Below are 14392 nucleotides of genomic sequence, written 5' to 3'. Positions count from 1 at the left end.
GCTGGGCATGGTGGCACACACCTTTAATCTCAGCATTCAAGAGGCAGAGGTAAGAGGATCTCCATGTGTTTGAAGCTAGCCTGGTCTACATAGCAAGTTCCAGGGCAGCCAGGACTAAAGAGAGACTATGTTTCAAAAAAAAAAAAAAAAGATTTTTAAAATTTTCTGAGTATGAGTATTTTGCCTACATGTATGTATGTGTAGCATGTGCATGCCTGGTCAAAAGAGGGTATTGGGAGTTCCCCTGGAACTGGAGTTACAGATGTGAGCCACCAGGTGGGTGCTGGAAACTAAACTCAGGTCCTCTCTAAGAACAAGTGCTCCTAACATCCAAGCCAACTCTAGCCCCTCACCTTTTTTTTTTCTTTTGAGACAAAGTCCCACATAGTCCAAGTTGGCTCTGAACTTACTATGTTGCCCATGCTGGTCTCAACCCAAAACAATCCTCCTGCTTCTGCCTCCCAAATACTAGGAATAGAGAAGTGTACTACCACACCCAGCTTACAAACATAATTCTCACTGCCTTCTTCTCTACCTCATTTCACCGGTGACTCTACTCATATCTTTTATTTATTTACACATTTATTTATTTATTTTGATTTTTTGAAACAGAGTTTCACTGTGTAACGTCCTTGGCTGTCCTGGAACTAGTGCTGTAGACTAGGCCGGCCTCGAACTCACATAGATCCACCTACCTCTGCCTCTGAGTGCTGGGATTAAAGGCGTGCACTACCACCACTCATATCTTATTTTTAAAAACAGAATGATCCCACGGGAACCCATCACCTTTGTAGCACTCCATCTACCAGCTAACCTGCATCTGTACTGACTACTGGAATGTCCTGCTTTTTCCCCCCATTGACACTGACAGCACTCCCCGACCTTTGCTGACTTATCCCCACCATGCTCTAGTATCTTCACACATGCAGCTGCAGGCCTCACGGCCAAGCATATGCTGAGTTTGAGCAAGGCTCCAGCTCAGTGACCAGCACTGCGAAACAATACAACCTTTGATGCCCATATCCTCTTCCAATAGCCACCATATTTTCTTGCTCTTCTTCTTTCTAATCTTGTCTTTCCACTTTACCATCCCATCATCTTTCATCCAACTGGGCTTCAGGCCACAATTCACCAAGACTGTCACCATTTCAATCCATTGCTTCAATCTCAAACTCTCACATCAGCATCCGGCTCAACTGACCATTCTTGAGATTGAAAACATAGTCTTCTCTTGCCTTTTAGGACACCACCACCTATAGGTTGTCAATCTATCCCAAGGGCCCCTCTCCACCTTGATGGCTTTAGCTGACCCCTCTTTCTCTTGACTTCTAAATGAAGGTTCAACTCTGGACCACTGCTTGTCTAGGTTTCATCTGGTCCATGGTTTTAAATATCATCCACATGTTCATTCTATCCCTAGTCCTGACTTATTTCCAGTACTTTAGATTCTGATCCTCATCTGCATATTTATCTTTACTTAAATACCAAAGAAGCAGTTAAAACAGGGAATGGAGAGATGGTTCAGCAGTTAAGAACACATCTTCAATTTCCAGCACCCACATGGTGTCTTACTCCAGTTCCATGAGTCTTGTTCTAGGAGATCCAATACCCAAATCTGACCTCCACAAGCAGTAGGCATGCAAGTGGAGGTTGGGGTCAGGGTGCACAGACATACATACAGACAAAACACTCATACACATAAAATATAAATTAAAAAAATAAGGCAGTGGTGACACATGCCTTTAATCCCAGCACTCAAGAAGAAGAGGCAGGTGGATCTCTGAGTTCCAGGCCATCCTGATCTACTAGTGAGTTCCAGAACAGCTAGGAAACAACAATATTTTCCAAAAATATTTGTCAAAAAAATATTAAAATAATAAAAAGATAGTTCAAATATATCACCAAAACAGAATTGAAGATTTTGTCCCCATCTGTGTCTTTCATATCCCTTCTCTCAGTAAAATATGACACTATCCACATAGCTGCTCCAACCAAAATCCTAAGAGTTTCTTTCCCCATGTTTCTGGTATCTTTCATTCATCTTTTCTTGTTTACCCAATTTCATCTTCCAAATAAATTCCAAATGCATCCTTTTTCTCCTTCCCTTTCTCCCTGGTCCAAACCCTCCTCTCTTGCCTGCATCCCTCCAACAATCTCCTAACTGCTTTTCTCACTCCCCGCAGAAGAGCCAGAGGCACTTTCATAAACTTAAACCCACTGTGCTCCTCCTTCTGGGCTTCCAACTCTCCCAAGGTTTCCACCTCCAACTCTGTAAAAAATGTAAACACCTTGTAAGCTAGGCTCTTGCCTCATGCTCTGACTGGCTCACACGCTTCCGGAACGCTCTCACCTAGCCCTGTCCCTTGACCTGATTACCCACCAAGAGTTCCTCCTGCCCCTAGCACTCTACTAGTCTCGGCAAGTCATTCACCTCTTGGTTTACAGGCCGTTCCCTTGGCTCACTTTCCCTGACCACCCAAACTGTGTCACCGCACATGGAATCACCACATTCTATACAACTACCAGAGACTGTCTCGCTTATTTATTTTGAATGTTCTCTTACTCTCCAAGAGAATGTAAGGCTCCATTAGAAAGAGGCCTTGCCTGTCATGGCATGTTTGTATACACAATGCTTAGGAAGGTATCAGGCACAGCAGAAAACAAATTGTCAAGTGAAGGTTAGAACCACCTTGAAAGGTCATAGTCATTCCTTTAAATGAGCACTGCATTTAGCATACAGCTTCTATAAACCTTATGAGAGTGTGGGAACACAATTCTTACTGTCAGGTAAAGCAGATAAAGTCATAAGAGGAATAATCATATTCTTGCTTTTACTAACAGGAGATGAGAGAACATGTTAACCAAAAATGTAAATTTGTATCATATATGGCAATTATGGCATTATCAATACTGAGGCCGATTAGGATTTCTGTAAAATGGCCTCTGCTGGCTTTTCTGGCAAAGTTGTACTTACTTCGTAAAATCTTTCTGGCAGGTCAGAAGTTCCAGTAGGAAAAGTATATACGGTGGATGGAAGCAGTGAGGCTGCCCAAGGGATTCTGTACAATACTGAATTATCCTCAGAACTTCAAGGATGCTCTGTGCTTGGGCTTTCCGCAAAGAAAGAACCTTCACAACACTGGAGACACAGTTCAAGTCAGGAACGCCCGAAAAACAAACCCTTCCCCCACATTCTGAAACCACGTGAACCAAAGTCAGTCCTGCAGTGAGGGACTGCGAGTGTCAGAATGAGTGTTACCTATGGTCAACACTAGGCAGCACCACAAAGCAGTGTGCACCAACTATGCGGAATGCAACAGTTTATTTATCTATTTTAATAAATAGTTAAAAAGGAACTTCAGGATCTTACTTCCCCTAAGGAGGCAAAGCTTTAATTCTTAGGCAGAAAATTCTTCACTGACATAGGCCTATGGACAAATAATTTTTTCAGAAAATATCAAATCCTAAATTTCTCCCTTGGATATGAAAAAATTTTGAGTGGTAGTGTCTTTTTAAGCCAGGTGTGGTGGCTAATGCCTATAATAGCAGTACTCAGGAAGCTGAGGCACGGGGATTGTTATGAGTTCCTGGTCAGTCTGGGCTGCAGAGTAAGATTAGTATCAAAAAACCAGAAGAGGGAAAGGATAAGGAGGAGGAGGAAGAGGGAGGAAAGAAAGAAAGAGAGAGAGGGAGAGAGGGAGGGAGGGAGGGAAGAAGGAAGGAAGGAAGGAAGGAAAGAAGGAAGAAAGGAATTAAAGAAATGATTCCATTTTAAAAGATCCATGCAAACATTACCGAGATATATGTTATATACAATGAAGGGCACAATTTGTTTTTTGACACAAGGTCTATTTACATAGCCCCAGCTGTCCAGGAATGCACAGAGGTCTACCTCCCTTTGCCTCCTAAGCACAGAGATTAAAGGTGTGTGTGAAGATGCCCAGCTATAATTTTTTCCTAAGACAGGTCTCATATACCCCAGGTTGTCTGTGAACTCAGGATGACCTTTTTATTCTTGTGCTCCACCTCCCAAGTGCAGGAATCACAGATACACCACCATACAAAGTTTTAACCCAGTACAGGGGTCAAACCCAGAGCTTCATGTGGAATGAGCATTCTACCAACTGAGCTGTATTAACAGCCCTCAGTGTACCAATTGCAGAATTTCCTTAAGGAGGGGAAAAAAAAAAACCCACACAACCAAGTTTTTTATCCTGAATATTTTAAAACAAATCTGGATGTACCCTAAATATTATTGATTCATTTTATTTATTTAAAAGTTTTATACACTATATTTTGATTTTATCCTTTCCCTTATCCCTTATTTGTTCATTTCAAACAAGAACTTCAAGCCTTTAACTAGAGTGGGGACCTACAGCTTGAAAAGGATAAGTGTTGGAAGAAAATGACTGGCTCACCTCTCATGTGAGAGTGACTGATCTTTAATGAAGTCCATGACATCCCTCAGCACCGGGTATTTCTCTTTGACTGTGGGGACTGGCCTGGTCTCCTCCATGGACCTGAAAGAGAGCAGCCGGAGTCGCCCTCGGGTGAAAGGAGGCCGCCGGGTGGGTGTGGATGGTGATGAGGGCTCTTCAGCTGTGGACACTTCTGCAGCGGAGGGGCCACTGCTGGGTGGCAGCTGTGGCTGGGTCTCCGAGGCAGGACTCTTGTCACCTGTTGTTGGGGCTGAAGCCTGGAAATGCTCTTCCACCACAGAGCTTGTCCTCTGGCGCCTGTCAAGTGGCTGGAGATGGTCAGTCTCATCAACAGGCACCAAACTGTCACAGTTTTCTTTTGAACTTTTGCTTGTGGGCAAAAATTTCAGTAATAAGAGACTTTTCTGAATACATTCTTTTGCTAAATGAAAATAAATGAAGAAAAACAAGAAAAAGTCAAAATTAAACTTACAATCTACTTTTGGAGAAAATAATCTATTTCAACTCCATGATTTATGGTAAGAAATGCCTTCCTGAGTGCTGTGACATGTGCACCTACAGAACAGAATCAGATCTTCTCTCACTGTACAAATCAGGATCTTGCCATGAGGACAGTGCACTTTCTAAAGTTTTACAGAAATGATTATTTCAAACACTTATAGATATAGCAGAAGAAGGACCCTGCCATATACTCAATATTCAGCCTCAATAATTATCAACTCACAGCCAATCTGGTGCCCCACTCCCAATCGCTGATGGTCTGCATATAGCTTCCAGGCATTGCACTTTCATCTGTAAATATTTTATAAAACTAGAGCTTTAAGACATAGTACAACCAGGTTGGAGCGATGGCTCAGTGGTTAAGAGTGCAAACTGTTCTTGCAGAAGATCAGAGTTTGATTCCCAGACTGACATTAGGCAGCTTACAAGTTCCTGTAACTCTAGTTCCAGGACATCAGAAACACTCCATGGGCACAGCACTCATGTGCACATATTCACACACAGATGCGCGCGCGCACACACACACACACACACACACACACACACACACATTATTTAAAAAATCTTAAAAAGTATCATAGCATGATAGCATTTTAAAAAATGGTAGTTATTTAATTTTCATGGCTAGTCAATGTGCATATACTTTAAAAATAGAACAAGATATAGCTCAAAAAGCACTTAACAATTCCTATGAGAGAAGCCACTAGAAAGATGCTCCACTTGAAGCATGGGAGTGAACAGTAACTCCTTTCTGGCATTTTCTCCATTTCCTTCCTTACATCCCTAGGTCAACACAGCTCAATTAAGATAACCTGGAAGGCAGGACACCTATTCCCAGGTTCAAAAAGGAAACACAATGGCCCAGCTGTGGTAGCTGGTATTGGCACACTCACCCAGGCTCTCTGGGTTCACCTCTGCAGCTTCCAAACCACGCTTTTCTTCTGCCTCGTTCCCCAGGCTCACCAGGGACTTCTGCTTCATCTCTAACTGGGGAGATGACAAAAGCCACACAATTAAGCTGTCAGACAGAGTAGCAAGTGTAGCCATGGAAAACTACTTTAAAGGCACATGGTACTGCGGCATAGAGGACATCATAGCCATCACCCAGCATGGCAACAGCACTGAGCTGTTTCTGTTTGTCCTTGGAGTCTCTTCACTATGTGGTATCTGAAAGGGGTCTGCATCTGTGACCTCATTACTTTAAAAACTGAGAACTGGAGACCTATAGCTCAATGATAGAGCACTTACCCTGCAGGTATGAGGTCCTAGGTTCAATCTCCAGAACCTCACAACTAAAACAAATAACTAGAACACTGAGGCTGGAGGAGCCTTTCTTTAAAGCCACTAGTACAGACAAAAAAGTAGAGATCTGGGGAAATGGGGTCTTGGGAGGCTCACATATACAGTCTGCTGCAAAGGTCAGACAAAAATCTGAAGTCTATTCTACTCTGAACACAAGGGTGATGCCCCCTTCCAAAGAAGGGGGTTGAGGGCCAGCCCCAGCAATGGTTACAGCATGGTCCATAATTCGGAGAGTCACGGAAAGGGGGCAGATCTGATGTATGACTAAGGTCTCAAAGAAAAGAATGGCAGCTTATCCAGCTGTCACCAGTCACAAGCTATATCAGAAGCAGTAAACTACAAGTATCTAGTCAAAAACCCTTTTAAACACAACTACTTGTGGTAGCCGGCTTTCTCAGATACTATCTGCCTTTCAATTTTCATTAGGAGTGTTTTGTTTCCTCTGTAGGTACTCTTGGTTCTCCTCCTACCATTCTTTTATTTTAATTACATTTTTAGGGGGAAGTATGTGTACTATAGTATACACATGGAGGTTAAAAGACAAGTGGTGAGGGAGAGTTCTCGCTTCTCCCACAGACAGAACTCAGGTTGTCAGACTTAGCAGCAAGTGCCTTATGCACTGAGTCATACTGCCAGATTCACACCACACTTTTTTTTGGGGGGTGGGCGTGGGGGGCAATGTTGGAGCTTGAATTTAAGGTCTTGCACGCATTAGGCAAGCACTCTGCCACTAAGCCACACCTCCAGATAGTTCTCCTCATTCCAATCATTTCCTAAAGGAAACTAAAAGGCATTTCTTTTGAGAGATTCTATTGACCTTGGTCTCTACCCATCCAGTATATTTGAGGCATTAACCATGTTCTAACCCATGTAGATCCTATTTTGTCCAAAGTTGTCTGTTCCGGGGTAAATCCACATGTTTTTGAAAGAACTATTATAAATAATTTGAGGTTATCTTTATCTCAGCTTGATATTTCTGGGAATCCATTTAGATTACTTCCTTCACTGAATTATCTAGCTAGATGTCTCAGAAAATAATTCCCAAGTTCAACACCCTTCTAACTCCCACATCCAAAACTACTTTTCCTACCCTGATCAACACTTCTACTATCCTGCCAGGAAGCTGGTACTAACTTGATCAACTCCTTCCATTCATCAATCACATCCATCACAAAGTCATCCTTAACTAACTACTGAGATTAATCCCCAGCTTTCAATTTCATTACCTATTCTCTTTCTGGTTATTTAAAGATTCTTCTCAATTACTTACTATCCAATATTTAAGATACATGATAGCTCAGAAGTAGAACATTTGTCTAGCACCTAAACAGACAGACAAATGAACACATAAAGCCTTTCATATTTACCAATTCTTCTGCAATCTGCTTTTTCGGGGGTAGAGCTCATTATCAAATCTGTGAGAGTCACCCGTACTGATACATGTAGCTCTACTTCATTCACTTTTATTGTAATATAATACCACATCATCATACTACATTGTGACACAGTATTATATAATTATCACATACATGGCTGGGGATGTGGCTCAGTTGATAGAGTGCTTACCAAGCATGCATGAAGCCCTGGGATTGATCCTTAGTGAAACATAAATCAGGCACGGTGGCTCATGCCTATAGTTTTTGCTCCTGGGAGGTGGAAGTAGAAGGATAGGAAGTTCAATACCAGCCTCAGCTACATAGGAAATTAGAGGCTATCCAGGGCTACAGGAGCCCTGTCTCAAAAAATAGAAGACACACAAGCACGTGCGCGTATGCGTGTGTGCATGTGCACTAACCAACCAACATTGGTTCTTCCATGTTACTGCTGCAGAACCATTTCTGTAACATGCCAGAGGCCTGTCCTCTCCCTGACACAGGCACTGCTGTTCAGTACCATAAAGAAGTCTTTAGAGTTACAAAAGGTCAGAGAGGGCCCAACTGAACACCATTTCCTCAGCATTTTCAACACATCATCAAATTATATCCAAGGGCTCTAAAAATAGTTTATATCTATTCATGACTCTGACTGAAGTTAGTTTATCACAGTGGGAAAATCTAAGGCATATCACAGCTTCATGGGAAGGAACACCTTACCATCCATATTCGAATTCCATCTGCCAGAGAATACACCTGAGAGAACTCTTCACTCAGGGCTATCTTGCCCCCGCTGTTTACTAGGGAAAGAAGAAGAAAAGGAGAGATTACATTCGGCTGGCACAATTCACTCCTGCAGCATTAAGCCTCTGAATCCTAGCGCTCTTCTGACACACACTGGGGATGGCAAAAGAGGAAAGGCACAAAATCTAGTTGGGTTCTCCATGTCATTTCCATCTAATAATTTATGAAACAGCAGTATTATTAAGTGCACAAAATGTAGAAAAAATATAAAGAAAACTGAAAATAAAAAACTTTAATATTAAGATTGAATTTAAAAATCTTTCACACAGTGACTGGGGAGATGGCTAGCACAGGGATTTTGGATCTCCAACACCTACATAAGCACCTATAACCCCAGCATTCTAGGGGGCAGAGATGGGAGGATTCCTTGGGCTCCTTAGCTCGTCAGCCAGCTTAGACAAGAGTTAGGGAAAAAAAGCACTCTGACATGAAAAGCAGTTTATGGTACATTAATAAGAAAGCAGGTTATGAAACAGTATAAATGATCTGACTTTTAAAAAGATTACCTTTAAAACATGGATGGATAAATGCATATGCACATGAAGATATCTAAGGCCAGGTAGATATGTAGAAAAATGTTGGCAGAGGTACTATGATACAATTATAGGTCACAATTACTTTATCTTTCCTTTACTTTGTAAGTCTCTAAAAGAATGGATATAATTTTTCTAACTAGAAAATTCCAACTCCCATTTTAAAAAAAATCTCTGAAGCCTATCCCTTCTCCTCATCAAAAGCAAAAGCTAATATCCTAGAACAGGGTGAAGCAGGCTCTACATCGGGCACCAGGAGTGCAAGGCTGGGAAAAAGACATGATCCTGGCCCTCACGAAGCTTACAGTTTAGTGGAAATCTCTCATTTTCCTGAGTCTAAAGAGGTCATATCATAATATGATGGAATTAAGGCAACTCAAAAGATTAGTAACAACCCAAGTTTTAGACAACAATGAAGAAAAGTTACAAAAGGCCATTCTCAATGTAGTTCAGTTTTGAAGAACTCTTGCATGGTTCCTAGATATGATGTATGTATCATAAAGACAATGGTAGAGGGCCAGGAGTGGTGGTGTCTGCCTAGGCAGGTGGATATTTTTGAGTTTGAGGCCAGCCTGGTCTACACAGAAAGCTCCAAGCCAGCCAGGGCTATATGTGTGACCCTGTCTTAAAAAAAAAGACAGTTGCAGATAGAACTGAGACAAAACTTGTCCCTTTCAAACTGGTAAGGAAGGCTAAGGGTACAGCTCAGTGGTAGAGTGACTGCTTAGCATTACAAGGCCCTGTGCTTCATTCCCAGCTCCCCCAAAACCAAAACAACGAACAAGGGAAGATGATGTAGAAATAGCCTGTGTATACCAAGATACTTCTAGTTCCCTTATTTGATTAAGTGTTTCTCTATTGCAAATAAATATGACATAGAGATATGATTTGCCCACTCCCCTATCAGGACATCTTCTGTGTTCAGCTTTTGGTCCATGAGGCCTTTATCCCTCTAACAAAAAGTCCCTCAAGTAACAAAGATGATTCAGCTACCTTACCATAATTTGACTACAAAAACACATAATTTCTTTCCCCAAACCATGCAGATGACCCCTCCCCCATTGTTCAGTGAAGATATATTCTTCCATTTATCACTCATGTCTTAATGTAGTTTTATTTGAGTGGCTTTCTAAAAATAGGTAAGATTTGAGGAGAAATTGAGATATTTGGAAAACAGGATATAAAACAAGAACAAAAGGGCTGAGCCACACAGGTTACAGAGATCATAATATGTAATAATAACACGAGCCAATCACCTACTCAAGTCTTGGGACGCATCTGTTCCTACTTATTTTATCTGCACCTGAAAGAACATTTACCCTGCCAAAGAGTTTGGGAAACCCACACCTCAGGGTTTGAAATGTAGGGTTTGAAATGCTTTCCCCTGAATAAAGATGAATGTAGAGACCCTCCCTCCCTGTGGACAACGAGGAAAGGAGGTGCAGAAAGGTTGTCTGAGCATGCTGAAGCTGGGGCTATGAGCTATGTTCCTTCCGTTAAACTTCTTGGTGGTAGTTTTCCATGGGAGTTCTGGATAAAGTACCTGCTAATTCTGCAGATCAAGGTTACCTGACACATACTCTAAGCTGCTAAGTGCTAACTGTAAATTAACCATTAATCTCTTGACTGGCAAAGTAGAACTGACAAGATTAAACTGCAGGCATGGGCTAGTATCTTTAAGTGTTTCTAGATCCTCACTTAGATGGGCCTTCTTAAACCTTAGCAATTAGCCTTCAGATCAAACATATTCCCTGTAATATGAGTTACCATATTTTTGCAGCTTCTCATATAAATCTGGAGTGCGATACACCAGAGCGGCAAAGGTGGCGTTCACAGCTTGATCAATAGTGGAACCAGCAACTATATCTGTCTTTGGGGCCTGTTTTCTACATGCCTGTATGAATCCTTTGAAAAGTTCTGAATATGGCCCACAGAAGTTCTGAGCAGGCTCTGATTGGGCAAAATCAAGGAGAAAATGGCGGCAGGGATCATCAGGGATGTTCTTGACCTAGGAACAAGAGGAAAACCATTACATTTAACACACTCATTTGCAAACAAACAAACAAACAAACAAATGCCAACGAGCACCTACTAGGACAAAGCGGAAGTAAAAACACAACATGGTGCAAGCTCTCAGGAAGCTTCACTCTATTTGGGAGACCAGACAGATGTACAGGTTTAAAAAAGTAAACACAAATAAAACCTAAGAGCATTAAAACTAGCACTACCATAAAGCAAAAAATCACCCAGTGCCAAATACCTAGAGGGGTACCCAGTGCTGAGAATTCACAGAGCTCCTGGCAGGTCAAAGTAATTAAGAAAAGCCTCCTGAAGAACACAGGCTTAGGGATGGACACTGAAGGAAGGGATGCCTTGGCCCTGAGATACAACCATTTGCAGAGGTTAAGAGTCAGCAGGGAGACTGACCTGGCCTGAAGTCTCAGCTGGGGAGTGGTGGGAACTAGAGTCAGATAGGTAAGGTGAAAGGAGACTGTAGAGAGCCTTGACTGTCACACTGAGGAGTTTAGACTTCACCCTGTGAGCAATGGGGAGCCATTAATGGTGCTTGGCAGTGGAATGACAAGATAATGCAGTGATTAAAACAACAAAAACAGAAAACTTGATAGGTACTGATGTAATAATGCAGGTGCAAAAAGAGGGCTTGGGTAAAGATGGAGACCAAGGGGAGGACAGAGATGCACATCATAAGGAAGAATCTATTGGGCTTGTAGTTGACTGCATCGGAAGGGCAAGAACAGGGCACGAATGAAGAAAACTATGGAGCAGTGGCCGAGGGCTGGGCAAAAATGACCCCTGAACAGTCTGTTGGGGAGACATTCTGGTTTCACACTTTGGACTTAACGAGAGGCAGGATGTTGAAATGGAAATACCTAAGAGAAGGCTGGAGTTTGGAGAAGAACTAGGGCCAGGAGGATTATGGGATTATTCCCATAGGCGGGACAGTAAGAGAGGACAGAAGACGATGTCTTGGGGGGTTATGGGAAAGCAAAGGAAGTCTACCCTTTAGAGAAGGAGAGGAAGGGCAACAAAGAGGGAGAAAGGACAGTTGGTGAGGAAAGATACTGGACTATCATGGACAGAAGGACATGGCCTGAAGGGCGGTAGATTTAAGACAGAATGGAGACCAGAAAGAGGAAGAGCCACTGGTTTTGGAAATCAATCATGGGATAACTTGGGAGGGAGAGAGAAAAGTGGAGAAGAAGAAAGGAAAAGAGAAGAATGGGAAAAGAGGGAGAAGTAGAGACAGAGGCAAACTTGTTTTAAAATGTTATATACCTAAACTGCGTGCTACAGTTCAGTGGGGGAACAAGAGAGACAACACAGATCATTTAAAGTGTGACCCTGCGGGCACAAGAAGCACAGTCCACAGCGGTGACACCAAGAGATTCACTGAGCACGACTATTTCACAGTCATTCATCCACACTCATTGTATTCAGGCCCCTGCTGTACACAGTGGGGATAAAAACAACAATGGCAGCTCCAGCCTAGAGGAGCTCACAGCCCCACAGAGGTGCTAAGACATAAACACAGTGTTTTTAACTTAAGGCAACAGATACAAGCCGCAGGTTTCCACATAAACAGAAAGGTGACAGAGGAGTAAATACCTCCTTCCCATCCTGGTGTGGGTGAGTGGGCCAGCTTGCTTCTAATTCTAACTCTGGACAAATCTGATGCCTGAAGACAGGTTTCCACAATGGAGAATTCAGGACTGAAGCCAGTTTTGCCTGTGACACTGCCATGTTACTGCCTAATTCTGTAGAGAAAAGGTGGCTCATGAGACTTCTATTTTTAGTTCAGTACACAAAACTCTTTGAGCTGACAAAGAAAATGTTAAAATTTTTTGGAGGAAATTCGCCTACACTTCTGAGGACGAAGTGTGACACCTCATGAATACACACCATGGATTAACCTGGAGCCTCAGGCCCGACTGCTATGGCCGGGTGCAGCAGAGACTCAGTAAGCAGGAAGCACGGTGGAAGCCACCTCTCAGGTGAAAACACTCACCATTTATGAAGCTGTTTTCACACAAAATAATTAAACACTCACCCAAGATCTAAATAAGAACAGAAGCCAAGTCTAGGGAGACATAAAGGTGCTGGGCACAGTCATCTCCAGGTGTTAGGGTGGAAGAGGTTTCTATTGTTCTGGGATTTTTGTTGGTTTTGTTTTCCCAAATGCCATTTTTCTCTGATATTTTACTTTTACAATTGGAAAAACTTGATAAGATATAGAAGGATAATAAAACAGAAAAAAAAAAGTTTGTTTAGACAGGGTTTCACTATATGGCCCAGAACTCACTATGAAAACCAGGTAGACCCCAAACTTATAGAGATCCACCTGTCTCTACCTCCGGAGTGCTGGGATTTAAAGCATGCGCCACCAGGCCTGAAAACAGAAAGATTTATTCTGCGAGTCTTATAAAGGTTTATTCTAAATCTTGGAAAAGTTTAATAACAAGTTAAATTATTTTAATATAAAGGCATATGTCTATATCTACAGACTACATAAATATCCACTTACAGGACATGCAGTTATTTGATTCTGTATCTCTGCCCTCTGGCTAGAGTATACCTAAGTCTATTTACAAAAGAAAAATCATGCCTGCTAAAACCTGGCTCCTCACCCACTTATCCTCCATAGACAGATTCCAGGCCCCCTCCGTGATGAGGGCTAAAGCCCAAGTCAGGAAATTTCCTGACAACGGTGTCAATGTTATCAGTACCTTGCTCTGTCCCTATGCAAGGACCACCTAGAAGAGCCCCAGCTTGCTCTTCAACATGGTTCTGATGAAAAGGAATCAGGGCTGTAGACTTACGATGCACTGACTTGAGTGCCATGCACTGGGAAGCAAGACGCCCCATCAGTCGGGAGACAAGGAGCTGCAAGTCCAAACCCCAAGACACGGCAACATCAGGCAGGCCATAGGCAGTGACAGTGAACTTGTAGCCCCACTCATTGTTACTGCTGTCAGAATGAAAGAGGAACTGCAGCCGAGGACCGTCCTTAAAGGTCACTTTCTAGAGACAAACAAAGTCATGGGGTCAAAGAGATGGCAGGAGGCTGCACCTCAGTAGTCAACAAGCAACTTGAAACATTAAACTTTTAAAGAGTCTCTATTTCCAAAAGTTCAAACTACTAAAGGAGAAATGATAAAGGTGCAACTGAACCCCCATATTTATAACTGTCCTCACAAAGAAGCAAAGTGAGAAGAAAAGTGGCTGCTCATCTTTACAAACCTTGGCTGACCACCTGTCTGCAACCTTCCCAGCCAGCGATCATACTTACATAGGCCTACGCTCCCAACCAAGACTCCTGACAGCAACCATCAACAGCTGGAGGCAGCTCCCAACCTCTAGCCAGAGATCAAGCAGAACTAACTCAGAGCTGGATTCTGGGCTCTTCTCCTGGATCCACTAG

The 14392-nt window shown here is 42.5% G+C and overlaps 1 protein-coding gene across 2 annotated transcripts in view; it reads right to left on the bottom strand.

Moving 5' to 3' along the window:
• Window positions 1-14392, bottom strand: part of Zzef1 (zinc finger ZZ-type and EF-hand domain containing 1) — a 131339-nt gene that overhangs the window by 49637 nt on the left and 67310 nt on the right. For both annotated transcript variants that reach the window (XM_028888687.2, XM_028888689.2), the window contains exons 24-30: window positions 13791-13992; window positions 12580-12728; window positions 10720-10960; window positions 8336-8415; window positions 5834-5927; window positions 4419-4860; window positions 2975-3139 (exon numbers count right to left, since the gene is read on the bottom strand). In XM_028888687.2, coding sequence (XP_028744520.1) covers window positions 2975-3139; window positions 4419-4860; window positions 5834-5927; window positions 8336-8415; window positions 10720-10960; window positions 12580-12728; window positions 13791-13992 — 1373 coding nt within the window. The remainder of the gene's footprint in view (window positions 1-2974; window positions 3140-4418; window positions 4861-5833; window positions 5928-8335; window positions 8416-10719; window positions 10961-12579; window positions 12729-13790; window positions 13993-14392) is intronic.

Source organism: Peromyscus leucopus, chromosome 8b, assembly GCF_004664715.2.
Source record: "Peromyscus leucopus breed LL Stock chromosome 8b, UCI_PerLeu_2.1, whole genome shotgun sequence".
In the NCBI taxonomy this organism is placed as follows: Eukaryota; Metazoa; Chordata; class Mammalia; order Rodentia; family Cricetidae; genus Peromyscus; species Peromyscus leucopus.
The sequence above is the reverse complement of the archived record's forward strand: the minus strand, read 5'-3'. Positions and strand labels throughout refer to the sequence as shown.